Source organism: Myxine glutinosa, chromosome 10, assembly GCF_964187855.1.
Source record: "Myxine glutinosa chromosome 10, kmMyxGlut1.1, whole genome shotgun sequence".
NCBI lineage: Eukaryota > Metazoa > Chordata > Myxini > Myxiniformes > Myxinidae > Myxine > Myxine glutinosa.
In genome coordinates, this window is record NC_136270.1 from 56,600,501 (window position 1) to 56,620,232 (window position 19,732).

At 43.6% G+C, this 19,732-nt stretch overlaps 1 protein-coding gene across 7 annotated transcripts in view; it reads left to right on the forward strand.

The window, feature by feature from the left end:
* Positions 1-19,732, forward strand: part of RBM33 (RNA binding motif protein 33) — a 306,232-nt gene that overhangs the window by 25,427 nt on the left and 261,073 nt on the right. For all 7 annotated transcript variants that reach the window (XM_078785696.1, XM_078785698.1, XM_078785697.1 and 4 more), the window contains exon 2: positions 19,503-19,601. In XM_078785696.1, the coding sequence (XP_078641822.1) occupies positions 19,503-19,601 (99 nt within the window). The remainder of the gene's footprint in view (positions 1-19,502; positions 19,602-19,732) is intronic.

Here is a 19,732-nt window from a genome sequence, read left to right on the forward strand (position 1 = left end):
AGAGGGGTACAGTGACATTGGCAGGAATAGAGGGTAGTTTGAGATAGAGGGGTAAAGTGATATTGGCAGGAATAGAGGGTAGTTTGAGATAGAGAGGTACAGTGATATTGGCAGGAATAGAGGGTAGATTGAGATAGAGGGTACAGTGATATTGGCAGGAATAGAGGGTAGTTTGAGATAGAGGGTACAGTGATATTGGCAGGAATAGAAGGTGGTTTGAGATAGAGGGGTACAGTGATATTGGCAGGAATAGAGGGTAGTTTGAGATAGAGGGGTACAGTGATATTGTCAGGAATAGAGGGTAGTTTGAGATAGAGGGGTACAGTGATATTGGCAGGAATAGAGGATAGTTTGAAATAGAGGGTACAGTGATATTGGCAGGAATAGAGGGTAGTTTGAGATAGAGGGGTACAGTGATATTGGCAGGAATAGAGGTAGTTTGCGATAGAGGGGTACAGTGATATTGGCAGGAATAGAAGGTAGTTTGAGATAGAGGGGTACAGTGATATTGGCAGGAATAGAGGATAGTTTGCGATAGAGGGGTACAGTGATATTGGCAGGAATAGAGGTAGTTTGCGATAGAGGGGTACAGTGATATTGGCAGGAATAGAAGGTAGTTTGAGATAGAGGGGTACAGTGATATTGGCAGGAATAGAGGGTAGTTTGCGATAGAGGGGTACAGTGATATTGGCAGGAATAGAGGTAGTTTGCGATAGAGGGGTACAGTGATATTGGCAGGAATAGAAGGTAGTTTGAGATAGAGGGGTACAGTGATATTGGCAGGAATAGAGGATAGTTTGAGATAGAGGGTACAGTGATATTGGCAGGAATAGAAGGTAGTTTGAGATAGAGGGTACAGTGATATTGGCAGGAATAGAGGATAGTTTGAGATAGAGGGTACAGTGATATTGGCAGGAATAGAGGATAGTTTGAGATAGAGGGTACAGTGATATTGGCAGGAATAGAAGGTAGTTTGAGATAGAGGGTACAGTGATATTGGCAGGAATAGAGGGTAGTTTGAGATAGAGGGCACAGTGATATTGGTAGGAATAGAGGGTAGATTGAGATAGAGGGTACAGTGATATTGTCAGGAATAGAGGATAGTTTGAGATAGAGGGTACAGTGATATTGGCAGGAATAGAGGGTAGTTTGAGATAGAGGGTACAGTGATATTGGTAGGAATAGAGGGTAGATTGAGATAGAGGGTACAGTGATATTGTCAGGAATAGAGGGTAGATTGAGATAGAGGGTACAGTGACATTGGCAGGAATAGAGGGTAGTTTGAGATAGAGGGGTAAAGTGATATTGGCAGGAATAGAGGGTAGTTTGAGATAGAGGGGTACAGTGATATTGGCAGGAATAGAAGGTAGTTTGAGATAGAGGGTACAGTGATATTGGCAGGAATAGAGGGTAGTTTGAGATAGAGGGCACAGTGATATTGGTAGGAATAGAGGGTAGATTGAGATAGAGGGTACAGTGATATTGTCAGGAATAGAGGATAGTTTGAGATAGAGGGTACAGTGATATTGGCAGGAATAGAGGGTAGTTTGAGATAGAGGGTACAGTGATATTGGTAGGAATAGAGGGTAGATTGAGATAGAGGGTACAGTGATATTGTCAGGAATAGAGGGTAGATTGAGATAGAGGGTACAGTGACATTGGCAGGAATAGAGGGTAGTTTGAGATAGAGGGGTAAAGTGATATTGGCAGGAATAGAGGGTAGTTTGAGATAGAGGGGTACAGTGATATTGGCAGGAATAGAGGGTAGATTGAGATAGAGGGTACAGTGATATTGGCAGAAATAGAGGGTAGATTGAGATAGAGGGTACAGTGATATTGGCAGAAATAGAGGGTAGTTTGAGATAGAGGGGTACAGTGATATTGGCAGAAATAGAGGGTAGTTTGAGATAGAGGGTACAGTGATATTGGCAGAAATAGAGGGTAGTTTGAGATAGAGGGGTACAGTGATATTGGCAGGAATAGAAGGTGGTTTGAGATAGAGGGGTACAGTGATATTGGCAGGAATAGAGGGTAGTTTGAGATAGAGGGGTACAGTGATATTGGCAGGAATAGAGGATAGTTTGAGATAGAGGGTACAGTGATATTGGCAGGAATAGAGGGTAGTTTGAGATAGAGGGGTACAGTGATATTGGCAGGAATAGAGGTAGTTTGCGATAGAGGGTACAGTGATATTGGCAGGAATAGAGGGTAGTTTGAGATAGAGGGTACAGTGATATTGGCAGGAATAGAAGGTAGTTTGAGATAGAGGGTACAGTGATATTGGCAGGAATAGAAGGTAGTTTGAGATAGAGGGTACAGTGATATTGGCAGGAATAGAAGGTAGTTTGAGATAGAGGGTACAGTGATATTGGCAGGAATAGAGGGTAGTTTGAGATAGAGGGTACAGTGATATTGGTAGGAATAGAGGATAGTTTGAGATAGAGGGTACAGTGATATTGGCAGGAATAGAAGGTAGTTTGAGATAGAGGGTACAGTGATATTGGCAGGAATAGAGGATAGTTTGAGATAGAGGGTACAGTGATATTGGCAGGAATAGAGGGTAGTTTGAGATAGAGGGTACAGTGATATTGGCAGGAATAGAGGATAGTTTGAGATAGAGGGTACAGTGATATTGGCAGGAATAGAGGGTAGTTTGAGATAGAGGGTACAGTGATATTGGTAGGAATAGAGGATAGTTTGAGATAGAGGGGTACAGTGATATTGTCAGGAATAGAGGGTAGTTTGAGATAGAGGGTACAGTGATATTGGCAGGAATAGAGGATAGTTTGAGATAGAGGGTACAGTGATATTGTCAGGAATAGAAGGTAGTTTGAGATAGAGGGTACAGTGATATTGGCAGGAATAGAGGGTAGTTTGAGATAGAGGGTACAGTGATATTGGCAGGAATAGAGGGTAGTTTGAGATAGAGGGTACAGTGATATTGGCAGGAATAGAGGATAGTTTGAGATAGAGGGTACAGTGATATTGGCAGGAATAGAGGGTAGTTTGAGATAGAGGGGTACAGTGATATTGTCAGGAATAGAGGGTAGTTTGAGATAGAGGGTACAGTGATATTGGCAGGAATAGAGGATAGTTTGAGATAGAGGGTACAGTGATATTGTCAGGAATAGAAGGTAGTTTGAGATAGAGGGTACAGTGATATTGGCAGGAATAGAGGGTAGTTTGAGATAGAGGGTACAGTGATATTGGCAGGAATAGAGGATAGTTTGAGATAGAGGGTACAGTGATATTGGCAGGAATAGAGGGTAGTTTGAGATAGAGGGTACAGTGATATTGGCAGGAATAGAGGATAGTTTGAGATAGAGGGTACAGTGATATTGGTAGGAATAGAGGATAGTTTGAGATAGAGGGTACAGTGATATTGTCAGGAATAGAGGGTAGTTTGAGATAGAGGGTACAGTGATATTGGCAGGAATAGAGGGTAGTTTGAGATAGAGGGTACAGTGATATTGGCATGAATAGAGGATAGTTTGAGATAGAGGGTACAGTGATATTGTCAGGAATAGAGGGTAGTTTGAGATAGAGGGTACAGTGATATTGTCAGGAATAGAGGGTAGTTTGAGATAGAGGGTACAGTGATATTGGCAGGAATAGAGGGTAGTTTGAGATAGAGGGGTACAGTGATATTGTCAGGAATAGAGGATAGTTTGAGATAGAGGGGTACAGTGATATTGTCAGGAATAGAGGGTAGTTTGAGATAGAGGGTACAGTGATATTGGCAGGAATAGAAGGTAGTTTGAGATAGAGGGTACAGTGATATTGTCAGGAATAGAGGGTAGTTTGAGATAGAGGGTACAGTGATATTGTCAGGAATAGAGGGTAGATTGAGATAGAGGGTACAGTGACATTGGCAGGAATAGAGGGTAGTTTGAGATAGAGGGGTAAAGTGATATTGGCAGGAATAGAGGGTAGTTTGAGATAGAGGGGTACAGTGATATTGGCAGGAATAGAGGGTAGATTGAGATAGAGGGTACAGTGATATTGGCAGAAATAGAGGGTAGATTGAGATAGAGGGTACAGTGATATTGGCAGGAATAGAGGGTAGTTTGAGATAGAGGGTACAGTGATATTGGCAGAAATAGAGGGTAGTTTGAGATAGAGGGTACAGTGATATTGGCAGAAATAGAGGGTAGTTTGAGATAGAGGGGTACAGTGATATTGGCAGGAATAGAAGGTGGTTTGAGATAGAGGGGTACAGTGATATTGGCAGGAATAGAGGGTAGTTTGAGATAGAGGGGTACAGTGATATTGGCAGGAATAGAGGGTAGTTTGAGATAGAGGGGTACAGTGATATTGGCAGGAATAGAGGATAGTTTGAGATAGAGGGGTACAGTGATATTGGCAGGAATAGAGGGTAGTTTGAGATAGAGGGGTACAGTGATATTGGCAGGAATAGAGGGTAGTTTGAGATAGAGGGTACAGTGATATTGTCAGGAATAGAGGATAGTTTGAGATAGAGGGTACAGTGATATTGGCAGGAATAGAGGGTAGTTTGAGATAGAGGGGTACAGTGATATTGGCAGGAATAGAGGTAGTTTGCGATAGAGGGTACAGTGATATTGGCAGGAATAGAGGGTAGTTTGAGATAGAGGGTACAGTGATATTGGCAGGAATAGAAGGTAGTTTGAGATAGAGGGTACAGTGATATTGGCAGGAATAGAAGGTAGTTTGAGATAGAGGGTACAGTGATATTGGCAGGAATAGAAGGTAGTTTGAGATAGAGGGTACAGTGATATTGGCAGGAATAGAGGGTAGTTTGAGATAGAGGGTACAGTGATATTGGTAGGAATAGAGGAGATCTCGCGAGATCTTGGAGACGGCGGCAGGGATTTTCGAAGCTCCACACGGTCTCCACGTTTTTCGAAGTTACGTCTGTTCACAATTGTATTTTGTCGAAACTGTATTTATCTTTCGGTGTGTGAAGTTATTGTGTGCAACTTTGGTTGTTTCTCGGTGTTTATCTTTCATAAATTGATCGTCTGTTTGCCGTGTCGCGAGCAAGGCCTTGTACAGTGTGCACTGTACAACCTTGAGGCTTTGTTTTTCTCTCAGTGGTCCGTCGTTTGTGATCCAATAACTTTCGTTCTCTGTATTCCCAGTCTTTTCACCCATAGCCTACTTCCTTGTGTAAATCTCAACTCAAAAAAAAAAAAAAAAAAAAACATTTCCTTCTCTGTTCTCATTCGTTTATTCATTCTTATTCGTTCGTTCGTTCTTCGACCACGTGTTTCTCCCCCATTTCCCCAGATAGTTTTCACTCATTAACCTTCAATGTTTACACTTTCCCCTCAAGTTATGTATTCCGTCATATTTTATAACACCTTTTTCTTCTTCTTCTTTAAAAGGCTGCTTTCGACTTGCTCACCAAATCAATTCATCCCAAAAAAAATATCCATCTCCTATAGTGCCTTTGTTCTACATTCCCTAAACTCTCCTGCACTCCATCCTCCATCCAGCGTCCTTAAACGTATTTTTAACTCGAAGGTCACAAGAAACTCATTTTGCAATAAATGTTCGTTTCCCATAAATCGTACACTTTCAAAAATCCAATCTCACCCCTCCCCTCCAAATCTTCCCCATAACCCCTCCCCTCCAAATCTTCCCCATCACCCCTCCCCTCCAAATCTTCCCCATCACCCATCCCTTTCAAATCTCCCCCCTTGCCCCCTCCCTCCTAAACTACCCCCTCATCCCTCCCCGCCAAGACGCCCCCTCGCCCCTCCCCTCCTAGAATCCTGCCTCACCCCTCCCCTCCAAATCTCCCCCATATCCCATCCCTTTCAAATCCCTCCCCTTGTCCCTTCCCTCCCAAACTCCCCCCTCACCCCTCCCCTTCAAATCTCCCCACCCTCATTGCTTCTCAATTTCCCCCCGCTCACTCCCCCTCCTCAAAGCGTCCTCCCCGCTTCTTCCCCCTTCAAACTCTCACCTCCATCTCCCCCAACCTTCTGCCTCGCTCTTCCCCCTCCTCAAATAACACCTCATTGTGGCTCACCCAATCACCATCAAACCTTTTGTCCGCCCCATCCTTCCCTTTCTCCGAGCTATTCTGAAATCTCTTACACACCTTCAACAGCTCTCCCTACCTCTTCCACCTCTTCCACATCTTACCCTACCCCTCCTCCCCCCTGTTCTGTATCTGATGCTCCCCCTTTCTCTTCATTAACGGTATGGACCTCAAACATCCGGGGCCTTCGTTCAAACTTAACCGATCTCTCCATACAGGTTGCTTCTGTCAAACCAGACGTGATCTGCTTAACAGAAACTTTCCTCCTTTATGATGTCTCTGATTCCATAGTATCTCTCCCGGGCTACTCCCTCCTCCGGTATGATAGACCTGAGCCTCGTCCTGGAGGCGGGGTTGCTATCTTTATCAAAAACTCTCTTCCTCACTCGCCCTGCACTGCACTCTCTCCACCTCACCCCCAGGAATACCTCTGGCTACGGCTTCCCCTTCGCTCCCACCTCTTGTTCATATGTGTGTTGTACCGTCCACCAAACAGTGATGACTCCATCTACATCTCGCTGTCTGATGATATGGACCAACTTCTATCTACTCATCCCAACTCTCTCTTCCTCATATGTGGTGATTTCAACTGTCATCATGCCAGTTGGCTGGGTGTGGGTACCTCTCTCACCAGCCATGGCTCCTCAGCAAAGGACTTCTGCGACTCACTGGGACTGACACAATCTGTCAATTTCCCGACCCGGATCTCAGTCAACGGAACATCTTCTCTTCTGGACTTGGTTATGACTAACTTCCCTGAAAATGTCTGCTGCTCTTCTTCTGCTCCGATCGGAACATCTGATCATGTCCTTGTTAAAGTGGACATCTCTCTGACCATCCTCAGGGAGCCTGCTCAGCGTCGACGAGTCTGGCATTTCACTCAGGCCAACTGGCACGGTCTTCAAGCAGCCATCAATCATCTGGACTGGTCTCCCATCGCTACCACCTCTGACATCAACTCATCCTGGGAATTCTTCCAAAGTAAATTGCTCTCTCTCATGCACAGATTTATCCCATCTCGTCTTCAGTTGTCATACCCTTCCTCCCGTCCATGGTACACGGAATCTTGTGGTGAGGCTGTTGCCCAGAAACAACTTGCCTTCGTCTCCTGGAAAGCAAATCCAACGGAAGGAAATCTCATTTCCTTTCACAAAGCCCGAAACAAGTGTGTGTCCACCCTCAGGAGAGCCAGGAAACAATATCTCTCCGTTCTCAAGACCGAACTCTCTTATCTGTCTCCCTCTTCCAAATCCTGGTGGCGTCTGGTCAAATCCGTTTCTGGTGTTTGTTCCCCCTCCATCCCCTCCCTTACCTCAAACGGCTACACAGCTGACTCCGCACGTGAAAAAGCTGAATGCCTCAACTCTGTGTTTGCCTCTAAATCTTGTGTCCCAAACCCATCCCTCTCTGTACCCACCATACCCAGTCGTACCCTGCTGCTCCTGGACTCCGTGTCCTTTCCTCCTGACAAGGTGGAAAAGTTTCTGTCAACCCTCGACTCTGATTCTGCAACTGGACCCGACGGCATCAGCCCACGGGTCCTAAAATCCTGCTCTGCTGCTCTATCTCACCCTCTCTCTGTTCTCTTCACCCTCTCTTTTGCTCAAGGTCAACTGCCATCTGCTTGGAAATCAGCCAACATCACCGCTTTGCACAAAAAAGGTGCAAAAACAGATCCTAGCAACTACAGACCAATCAGCCTTCTCCCAATTATCAGCAAAGTCATGGAATCCATCATTGCTTCTGATATGAAATCTTTCCTCTTCTCCAATGGCTTGATCTCTGATCATCAATTTGGTTTCAGACCAGGTCACTCTACTCTGGACATGCTGCTTCTGCTGTCTCAACAATGGATGGAGGTCCTCAATGCCAAACAGGAAATTAGAGCTGTCTCCCTCGACATATCACGTGCCTTCGACACGGTCTGGCACCCCGCTCTGCTCACCAAACTCTCCTCCTTTGGTATCCATGGAAATCTCCACGCATGGCTGGCGGACTTCCTCTCTAGTCGTCGTCAACGTGTGGCCCTGAATGGGTTTCTCTCATCTCCTCTTCCTGTTCAGGCTGGAGTTCCCCAAGGCAGTGTTCTGGGCCCCGTGCTTTTTCTGGTCTTCATCAATGATCTCTCTGACTCTCTCGAAAATCCTCTCTATCTCTTTGCTGATGACTCCACTCTCTGCCGCTCCATTCCTCTTCCCTCAGATCGGCAGTCTGCTGCCTCCTCACTCTCTGAAGACCTGGACAAAATCACAGACTGGTCAAACAAGTGGAACATGTCTTTCAATCCTGACAAATCTCACACTCTTACTATGTCTCTCCGAAAAGATCGACTGGACAACCCTCCCATCTACTTTCTCAACAATCCTCTCCAAGAAGTTCTGTCGCTCAAGATTTTGGGTCTCACTATCTGCCATGATCTTTCTTGGGAAAACCACATTTCCAAGCTGGCCTCCAAAGCCAGTCGCCGACTGGGCATCCTCCGTCGTGCGAAGTCCTTCCTCGGCACACCTGAGCTCCTCACCACATACAAGGCTTTCATCCGCAGCTCAATGGAATACTGTTCTCCCCTATGGGCCGGTGCTCCTGCCTCACACCTAGCTCGGCTTCACGCTGTTGAAACCAAAGCTTTCAGAATTATTGGAATCTCCCGCGATGAAGCTATCTCTGAGGGCCTTTCACTCACTCACCGCAGGCAGGTAGGTGGTCTTTCTGTCTTCTACCGACTCCTCTCCGGCCTTGCACCCCCAGCTCTCTCTGTGCTCTGTCCCCCAAATATTCCTACAGGTCGCACAAGATCTGCCAGCAACCCTCTGATGGTTAAACTGCCGAAATCTCGGCTCTCCGCTCACCTTCACTCTTTCATTCCTCTTTTCTCCCGCCTCTGGAACAAACTCCCTCACTCCCTTCAATCCCACTCCTCCCTCCAGGTCTTTAAAACAGCTGTTCACCACCATCTCTTATCTTCCCCCATCCAAAACCTTGATCTTTTCTACCCCCGCTAATTCACCCCAGATCCACCTTGTTTGAAATTCCAACTTCTTTCCTGGAAGTCCTGGCAGTGTCCATATGTTTTATACCTCTCCCACTGCCCCCTTCCCACGCCCCCCCCCCCCCAAAGCCCTCGCCCTCTCTCAGATCTCTCGATGTCTCCATGTCTCTCGGTCCCTGCTCTCAAATGTTGTGTTTGTGTCCTTCCCCCTCTCTCCCCATCTTGTCTACCGCTCCCTATGTTATATGTTTTATGTGTCGGTTTGTCTTTCTGTGTGATTAATGTTCGCTCTTTCACGAGCCTCGATATTGTATACAAAAAAAAAAAAAAAAAAAAAAAAAAAAAAAAAAAAAAAAAAAAAAAAAAAAAAAAAAAAAAAAAAAAAAAAAAAAAAAAAAAAAAAAAAAAAAGTTTGAGATAGAGGGTACAGTGATATTGGCAGGAATAGAAGGTAGTTTGAGATAGAGGGTACAGTGATATTGGCAGGAATAGAGGATAGTTTGAGATAGAGGGTACAGTGATATTGGCAGGAATAGAGGGTAGTTTGAGATAGAGGGTACAGTGATATTGGCAGGAATAGAGGATAGTTTGAGATAGAGGGTACAGTGATATTGGCAGGAATAGAGGGTAGTTTGAGATAGAGGGTACAGTGATATTGGTAGGAATAGAGGATAGTTTGAGATAGAGGGGTACAGTGATATTGTCAGGAATAGAGGGTAGTTTGAGATAGAGGGTACAGTGATATTGGCAGGAATAGAGGATAGTTTGAGATAGAGGGTACAGTGATATTGTCAGGAATAGAAGGTAGTTTGAGATAGAGGGTACAGTGATATTGGCAGGAATAGAGGATAGTTTGAGATAGAGGGTACAGTGATATTGGCAGGAATAGAGGGTAGTTTGAGATAGAGGGTACAGTGATATTGGCAGGAATAGAGGATAGTTTGAGATAGAGGGTACAGTGATATTGGCAGGAATAGAGGGTAGTTTGAGATAGAGGGGTACAGTGATATTGTCAGGAATAGAGGGTAGTTTGAGATAGAGGGTACAGTGATATTGGCAGGAATAGAGGATAGTTTGAGATAGAGGGTACAGTGATATTGTCAGGAATAGAAGGTAGTTTGAGATAGAGGGTACAGTGATATTGGCAGGAATAGAGGGTAGTTTGAGATAGAGGGTACAGTGATATTGGCAGGAATAGAGGATAGTTTGAGATAGAGGGTACAGTGATATTGGCAGGAATAGAGGGTAGTTTGAGATAGAGGGTACAGTGATATTGGCAGGAATAGAGGATAGTTTGAGATAGAGGGTACAGTGATATTGGTAGGAATAGAGGATAGTTTGAGATAGAGGGTACAGTGATATTGTCAGGAATAGAGGGTAGTTTGAGATAGAGGGTACAGTGATATTGGCAGGAATAGAGGGTAGTTTGAGATAGAGGGTACAGTGATATTGGCATGAATAGAGGATAGTTTGAGATAGAGGGTACAGTGATATTGTCAGGAATAGAGGGTAGTTTGAGATAGAGGGTACAGTGATATTGTCAGGAATAGAGGGTAGTTTGAGATAGAGGGTACAGTGATATTGGCAGGAATAGAAGGTAGTTTGAGATAGAGGGTACAGTGATATTGGCAGGAATAGAAGGTAGTTTGAGATAGAGGGTACAGTGATATTGGCAGGAATAGAAGGTAGTTTGAGATAGAGGGTACAGTGATATTGGCAGGAATAGAGGGTAGTTTGAGATAGAGGGTACAGTGATATTGGTAGGAATAGAGGATAGTTTGAGATAGAGGGTACAGTGATATTGGCAGGAATAGAAGGTAGTTTGAGATAGAGGGTACAGTGATATTGGCAGGAATAGAGGATAGTTTGAGATAGAGGGTACAGTGATATTGGCAGGAATAGAGGGTAGTTTGAGATAGAGGGTACAGTGATATTGGCAGGAATAGAGGATAGTTTGAGATAGAGGGTACAGTGATATTGGCAGGAATAGAGGGTAGTTTGAGATAGAGGGTACAGTGATATTGGTAGGAATAGAGGATAGTTTGAGATAGAGGGGTACAGTGATATTGTCAGGAATAGAGGGTAGTTTGAGATAGAGGGTACAGTGATATTGGCAGGAATAGAGGATAGTTTGAGATAGAGGGTACAGTGATATTGTCAGGAATAGAAGGTAGTTTGAGATAGAGGGTACAGTGATATTGGCAGGAATAGAGGGTAGTTTGAGATAGAGGGTACAGTGATATTGGCAGGAATAGAGGGTAGTTTGAGATAGAGGGTACAGTGATATTGGCAGGAATAGAGGATAGTTTGAGATAGAGGGTACAGTGATATTGGCAGGAATAGAGGGTAGTTTGAGATAGAGGGGTACAGTGATATTGTCAGGAATAGAGGGTAGTTTGAGATAGAGGGTACAGTGATATTGGCAGGAATAGAGGATAGTTTGAGATAGAGGGTACAGTGATATTGTCAGGAATAGAAGGTAGTTTGAGATAGAGGGTACAGTGATATTGGCAGGAATAGAGGGTAGTTTGAGATAGAGGGTACAGTGATATTGGCAGGAATAGAGGATAGTTTGAGATAGAGGGTACAGTGATATTGGCAGGAATAGAGGGTAGTTTGAGATAGAGGGTACAGTGATATTGGCAGGAATAGAGGATAGTTTGAGATAGAGGGTACAGTGATATTGGTAGGAATAGAGGATAGTTTGAGATAGAGGGTACAGTGATATTGTCAGGAATAGAGGGTAGTTTGAGATAGAGGGTACAGTGATATTGGCAGGAATAGAGGGTAGTTTGAGATAGAGGGTACAGTGATATTGGCATGAATAGAGGATAGTTTGAGATAGAGGGTACAGTGATATTGTCAGGAATAGAGGGTAGTTTGAGATAGAGGGTACAGTGATATTGTCAGGAATAGAGGGTAGTTTGAGATAGAGGGTACAGTGATATTGGCAGGAATAGAGGGTAGTTTGAGATAGAGGGGTACAGTGATATTGTCAGGAATAGAGGATAGTTTGAGATAGAGGGGTACAGTGATATTGTCAGGAATAGAGGGTAGTTTGAGATAGAGGGTACAGTGATATTGTCAGGAATAGAGGGTAGTTTGAGATAGAGGGTACAGTGATATTGTCAGGAATAGAGGGTAGATTGAGATAGAGGGTACAGTGACATTGGCAGGAATAGAGGGTAGTTTGAGATAGAGGGGTAAAGTGATATTGGCAGGAATAGAGGGTAGTTTGAGATAGAGGGGTACAGTGATATTGGCAGGAATAGAGGGTAGATTGAGATAGAGGGTACAGTGATATTGGCAGAAATAGAGGGTAGATTGAGATAGAGGGTACAGTGATATTGGCAGGAATAGAGGGTAGTTTGAGATAGAGGGTACAGTGATATTGGCAGAAATAGAGGGTAGTTTGAGATAGAGGGGTACAGTGATATTGGCAGAAATAGAGGGTAGTTTGAGATAGAGGGTACAGTGATATTGGCAGAAATAGAGGGTAGTTTGAGATAGAGGGGTACAGTGATATTGGCAGGAATAGAAGGTGGTTTGAGATAGAGGGGTACAGTGATATTGGCAGGAATAGAGGGTAGTTTGAGATAGAGGGGTACAGTGATATTGGCAGGAATAGAGGATAGTTTGAGATAGAGGGTACAGTGATATTGGCAGGAATAGAGGGTAGTTTGAGATAGAGGGGTACAGTGATATTGGCAGGAAAGAGGTAGTTTGCGATAGAGGGTACAGTGATATTGGCAGGAATAGAGGGTAGTTTGAGATAGAGGGTACAGTGATATTGGCAGGAATAGAAGGTAGTTTGAGATAGAGGGTACAGTGATATTGGCAGGAATAGAAGGTAGTTTGAGATAGAGGGTACAGTGATATTGGCAGGAATAGAAGGTAGTTTGAGATAGAGGGTACAGTGATATTGGCAGGAATAGAGGATAGTTTGAGATAGAGGGTACAGTGATATTGGCAGGAATAGAGGGTAGTTTGAGATAGAGGGTACAGTGATATTGGCAGGAATAGAGGATAGTTTGAGATAGAGGGTACAGTGATATTGGTAGGAATAGAGGATAGTTTGAGATAGAGGGTACAGTGATATTGTCAGGAATAGAGGGTAGTTTGAGATAGAGGGTACAGTGATATTGGCAGGAATAGAGGATAGTTTGAGATAGAGGGTACAGTGATATTGGCAGGAATAGAAGGTAGTTTGAGATAGAGGGTACAGTGATATTGGCAGGAATAGAAGGTAGTTTGAGATAGAGGGTACAGTGATATTGGTAGGAATAGAGGATAGTTTGAGATAGAGGGTACAGTGATATTGGCAGGAATAGAAGGTAGTTTGAGATAGAGGGTACAGTGATATTGGCAGGAATAGAGGATAGTTTGAGATAGAGGGTACAGTGATATTGGCAGGAATAGAGGGTAGTTTGAGATAGAGGGTACAGTGATATTGGTAGGAATAGAGGATAGTTTGAGATAGAGGGTACAGTGATATTGTCAGGAATAGAGGGTAGTTTGAGATAGAGGGTACAGTGATATTGGCATGAATAGAGGATAGTTTGAGATAGAGGGTACAGTGATATTGTCAGGAATAGAGGATAGTTTGAGATAGAGGGGTACAGTGATATTGTCAGGAATAGAGGGTAGTTTGAGATAGAGGGTACAGTGATATTGGCAGGAATAGAGGGTAGTTTGAGATAGAGGGTACAGTGATATTGTCAGGAATAGAGGGTAGTTTGAGATAGAGGGTACAGTGATATTGTCAGGAATAGAGGGTAGTTTGAGATAGAGGGTACAGTGATATTGGCAGGAATAGAGGGTAGTTTGAGATAGAGGGTACAGTGATATTGGCATGAATAGAGGATAGTTTGAGATAGAGGGTACAGTGATATTGTCAGGAATAGAGGATAGTTTGAGATAGAGGGGTACAGTGATATTGTCAGGAATAGAGGGTAGTTTGAGATAGAGGGTACAGTGATATTGGCAGGAATAGAGGGTAGTTTGAGATAGAGGGTACAGTGATATTGGCAGGAATAGAAGGTAGTTTGAGATAGAGGGTACAGTGATATTGTCAGGAATAGAGGATAGTTTGAGATAGAGGGGTACAGTGATATTGTCAGGAATAGAGGATAGTTTGAGATAGAGGGTACAGTGATATTGGTAGGAATAGAGGATAGTTTGAGATAGAGGGTACAGTGATATTGTCAGGAATAGAGGGTAGTTTGAGATAGAGGGTACAGTGATATTGGCAGGAATAGAGGGTAGTTTGAGATAGAGGGTACAGTGATATTGGCATGAATAGAGGATAGTTTGAGATAGAGGGTACAGTGATATTGTCAGGAATAGAGGGTAGTTTGAGATAGAGGGTACAGTGATATTGTCAGGAATAGAGGGTAGTTTGAGATAGAGGGTACAGTGATATTGGCAGGAATAGAGGGTAGTTTGAGATAGAGGGTACAGTGATATTGTCAGGAATAGAGGATAGTTTGAGATAGAGGGGTACAGTGATATTGTCAGGAATAGAGGGTAGTTTGAGATAGAGGGTACAGTGATATTGTCAGGAATAGAGGGTAGTTTGAGATAGAGGGTACAGTGATATTGGCAGGAATAGAGGGTAGTTTGAGATAGAGGGGTACAGTGATATTGGCAGGAATAGAGGGTAGTTTGAGATAGAGGGGTACAGTGATATTGTCAGGAATAGAGGGTAGTTTGAGATAGAGGGTACAGTGATATTGGCAGGAATAGAGGATAGTTTGAGATAGAGGGTACAGTGATATTGGCAGGAATAGAGGGTAGTTTGAGATAGAGGGGTACAGTGATATTGTCAGGAATAGAGGGTAGTTTGAGATAGAGGGTACAGTGATATTGTCAGGAATAGAGGGTAGTTTGAGATAGAGGGGTACAGTGATATTGTCAGGAATAGAGGGTAGTTTGAGATAGAGGGTACAGTGATATTGGCAGGAATAGAGGGTAGTTTGAGATAGAGGGTACAGTGATATTGGCAGGAATAGAGGATAGTTTGAGATCGAGGGGTACAGTGATATTGGCAGGAATAGAGGGTAGTTTGAGATAGAGGGTACAGTGATATTGGCAGGAATAGAGGGTAGTTTGAGATAGAGGGGTACAGTGATATTGTCAGGAATAGAGGATAGTTTGAGATAGAGGGTACAGTGATATTGGCAGGAATAGAGGGTAGTTTGAGATAGAGGGGTACAGTGATATTGTCAGGAATAGAGGATAGTTTGAGATAGAGGGTACAGTGATATTGGCAGGAATAGAGGGTAGTTTGAGATAGAGGGGTACAGTGATATTGTCAGGAATAGAGGGTAGTTTGAGATAGAGGGTACAGTGATATTGTCAGGAATAGAGGGTAGTTTGAGATAGAGGGTACAGTGATATTGGCAGGAATAGAGGGTAGTTTGAGATAGAGGGGTACAGTGATATTGTCAGGAATAGAGGATAGTTTGAGATAGAGGGGTACAGTGATATTGGCAGGAATAGAGGGTAGTTTGAGATAGAGGGGTACAGTGATATTGTCAGGAATAGAGGGTAGTTTGAGATAGAGGGGTACAGTGATATTGGCAGGAAAAGAAGGTAGTTTGAGATAGAGGGGTACAGTGATATTGTCAGGAATAGAGGGTAGTTTGAGATAGAGGGTACAGTGATATTGGCAGGAATAGAGGATAGTTTGAGATAGAGGGGTACAGTGATATTGGCAGGAATAGAGGGTAGTTTGAGATAGAGGGGTACAGTGATATTGTCAGGAATAGAGGGTAGTTTGAGATAGAGGGTACAGTGATATTGTCAGGAATAGAGGGTAGTTTGAGATAGAGGGTACAGTGATATTGTCAGGAATAGAGGGTAGTTTGAGATAGAGGGTACAGTGATATTGGCAGGAATAGAGGGTAGTTTGAGATAGAGGGGTACAGTGATATTGGCAGGAATAGAGGGTAGATTGAGATAGAGGGTACAGTGATATTGTCAGGAATAGAGGGTAGTTTGAGATAGAGGGTACAGTGATATTGTCAGGAATAGAGGGTAGTTTGAGATAGAGGGTACAGTGATATTGTCAGGAATAGAGGGTAGTTTGAGATAGAGGGGTACAGTGATATTGTCAGGAATAGAGGATAGTTTGAGATAGAGGGTACAGTGATATTGTCAGGAATAGAGGGTAGTTTGAGATAGAGGGGTACAGTGATATTGTCAGGAATAGAGGGTAGTTTGAGATCGAGGGTACAGTGATATTGTCAGGAATAGAGGGTAGTTTGAGATAGAGGGTACAGTGATATTGGCAGGAATAGAGGGTAGTTTGAGATAGAGGGGTACAGTGATATTGTCAGGAATAGAGGATAGTTTGAGATAGAGGGTACAGTGATATTGTCAGGAATAGAGGGTAGTTTGAGATAGAGGGTACAGTGATATTGTCAGGAATAGAGGGTAGTTTGAGATAGAGGGGTACAGTGATATTGTCAGGAATAGAGGATAGTTTGAGATAGAGGGTACAGTGATATTGTCAGGACGAGTAGGTAGTTTGAGATGGAGGGTACAGTGATATTGTCAGGAATAGAGGATAGTTTGAGATAGAGGGTACAGTGATATTGGCAGGAATAGAGGGTAGTTTGAGATAGAGGGGTACAGTGATATTGTCAGGAATAGAGGATAGTTTGAGATAGAGGGGTACAGTGATATTGGCAGGAATAGAGGGTAGTTTGAGATAGAGGGGTACAGTGATATTGTCAGGAATAGAGGGTAGTTTGAGATAGAGGGTACAGTGATATTGGCAGGAATAGAGGGTAGTTTGAGATAGAGGGGTACAGTGATATTGTCAGGAATAGAGGGTAGTTTGAGATAGAGGGTACAGTGATATTGGCAGGAATAGAGGGTAGTTTGAGATAGAGGGGTACAGTGATATTGTCAGGAATAGAGGGTAGTTTGAGATAGAGGGGTACAGTGATATTGTCAGGAATAGAGGATAGTTTGAGATGGAGGGTACAGTGATATTGTCAGGAATAGAGGGTAGTTTGAGATAGAGGGGTACAGTGATATTGTCAGGAATAGAGGGTAGTTTGAGATAGAGGGGTACAGTGATATTGGCAGGAATAGAGGATAGTTTGAGATGGAGGGTACAGTGATATTGTCAGGAATAGAGGGTAGTTTGAGATAGAGGGGTACAGTGATATTGGCAGGAATAGAGGATAGTTTGAGATGGAGGGTACAGTGATATTGTCAGGAATAGAGGATAGTTTGAGATAGAGGGTACAGTGATATTGTCAGGACGAGTAGGTAGTTTGAGATGGAGGGTACAGTGATATTGTTAAGAATGGAAGGTAGTTTGAGTATGGATGGGTGATTATGTACATCCGTGCTGAGTGTCATGTCTGTGTGAGGGTCTCGGTAAGGCATAGTGGTTTGTTTTTATTTACCTCCACCACTAAAGGTGGATGGAGGTTATGTTTTCACCTCCCTGTCTGTCTGTCTGTCTGTCTGTCTGTTTGTCTGTTTGTGAATGGTATATCTCAAAAAGTTATGGACGGTTTTGGCTGAAATTTGGTGGCGAGTTTGGGTATGTCACAAGGACGAAATGATTATATTTTGGGGAAGATCCAGATCCAGATGTGGATCTGAGAATTTTAAAGTGATTCTTCACCATTGAGAGATGGAGAAAAAATCGGTATACTGTTTAGTACAATATCTCAAAAGTCGTGGACAGATTCGGCCGAAACTTTGTGGACATGTTTGTTGGGTGTGTGACAAGGAAGAATTGATTCAGTTTTGGTGAAGATTTGGATCTGGATCCGGATCAGAGAGATTTTTTTTGAGTGATTATTCACCATTGAGTGATGAGTCTAAAACTGATATCCGGCATGATTCAGATCCGACCTATCAGTGGGACAGAAAACGTAAAGTGTTCAGCACGCCACGTATGCTCCAGTCTTTGAGTGCTGTTCTTGTCTTCCCTCTAAAATTGCCTTTACCCACTCTCCCTCAAAAAAGATTTTAAAAAACAAAAATATTTCCCCATTGTTGTTTTTTCCACCTTTTTTTTTTTTTTTTTTTTTTTGTATACTGCATCGAGGCTCGTGAAAGAGCTAACATTTACTTCACAAACAAATCAACCAGACAAACAAAATGTATAAAAAGAGGGAGCGGAAAACAAGATGGGGAGAGAAGGGGAAGCACACAAACACAACATTTGAGAGCAGGGAGATGTGTGGAAGGGAGAGGGCTTGGGGGGAGGAGGTGTGGGAAGGGGGGGGGGGGGGGTGGGGGGAGGGAGAAGTATAAAACACAAGGACACCAAGGACTTCCAGGACAGAATTTGGTATTTCAAAAAAGTGGAATTGGGGTGAAATTAGCGGGGGTAGAAAAGATCAAGGTTTTGGATGGGGGAAGATAAGAGATGGTGGTGAACAGCCGTTTTAAAGACCTGGAGGGAGGAGTGGGATTGAAGAGAGTGAGGGAGTTTGTTCCAGAGGCGGGAGAAAAGAGGAATGAAGGAGCGAAGGTGAGCACAGAGTCTTGATTTTGGCAGTTTGACCATAAGAGGGTTGCAGGCAGATCTTGTGCGACCTGTAGGAATATTTGGGGGACAGAGCCCAGAGAGAGCTGGGGGGGGGGGGGGGGGCAAGGCCAGAGAGGAGTCGGTAGAAGACGGAAAGACCACCAACCTGCCTGCGGTGAGTGAGTGAGAGGCCCTTGGAGTTAGCTTCATCGCGGGAGATTCCAATGATTCTGAACGCTTTGGTTTCAACAGCGTGAAGACGAGCTAGGTGTGAGGCAGGAGCACCAGCCCAGAGGGGAGAGCAGTATTCCATTGAGGTACCCTTGTGATATCTCTGAGCGTGCCACACTTCTCATCAGCTCCCCTCCCCCATGTCCCCAATTAAATTAAGTCGTTTTGATGGATTTATATAATTTGGCATCGGTGTGGTACAGGCATGACGGGCCGAATGGCCTCCACTTGCGTCGAATTTCCTTGCTATTTCTTGTTAACGCAAATAAGCATGACAAGCATGACTGATAGTATGACCGGCAGCTTTGGTCATACAAGTGTGAAGAGGATATAGGATCCATTAATAACAAGTAATTAACAAACTTTGCAATGTTTGGTGGATGTGGAATGAATGCTGACGACACGTACCGAACACACCGTGCAATATGAGCCTCCTCTGCCAGGTTATCGCTTTTGAGTCACGATTTGTCCTGCACTTGGTGTAATTAGCGTTACCTAACCCATGTTTTGATGTTTTCATATTGTTGAAGATTCTATCACAACTATTGCAAATAGCATTTAATTACTCGCAAAAAGTACAAAATCTTTTCACAATGACGTGCAAATCGACTTGCTCAAGGAGTCAATATGGCTGGATAGTTTTATATGACTTGTGAACTTTTTTGAGGTGGAATGAAATGGATTAATTTTGTACATGTTGGTCGAATGTTCCTGTCGGAATTGTCATGTGATTGGGGATTGTGGTGTTTCAGTGAAAGTGAGCAGATCATCATGTCTGAGGATGATCATGTGGACAGCTCAGGTGGCGAACGATTCCGGCGGCACAAAACTACTAAGGATGGCTGGGAAAGGTGTGTTCACAATCCTTACAAAACTGCATTTCATTTCCACTGTAGATTGTTGCCAAGGGCCAAAGTTAAAAAAAAAAGTTATTTGGTACACGATTAGCAACACACTCCTCAGGTTTTATCATTTGAAGCCT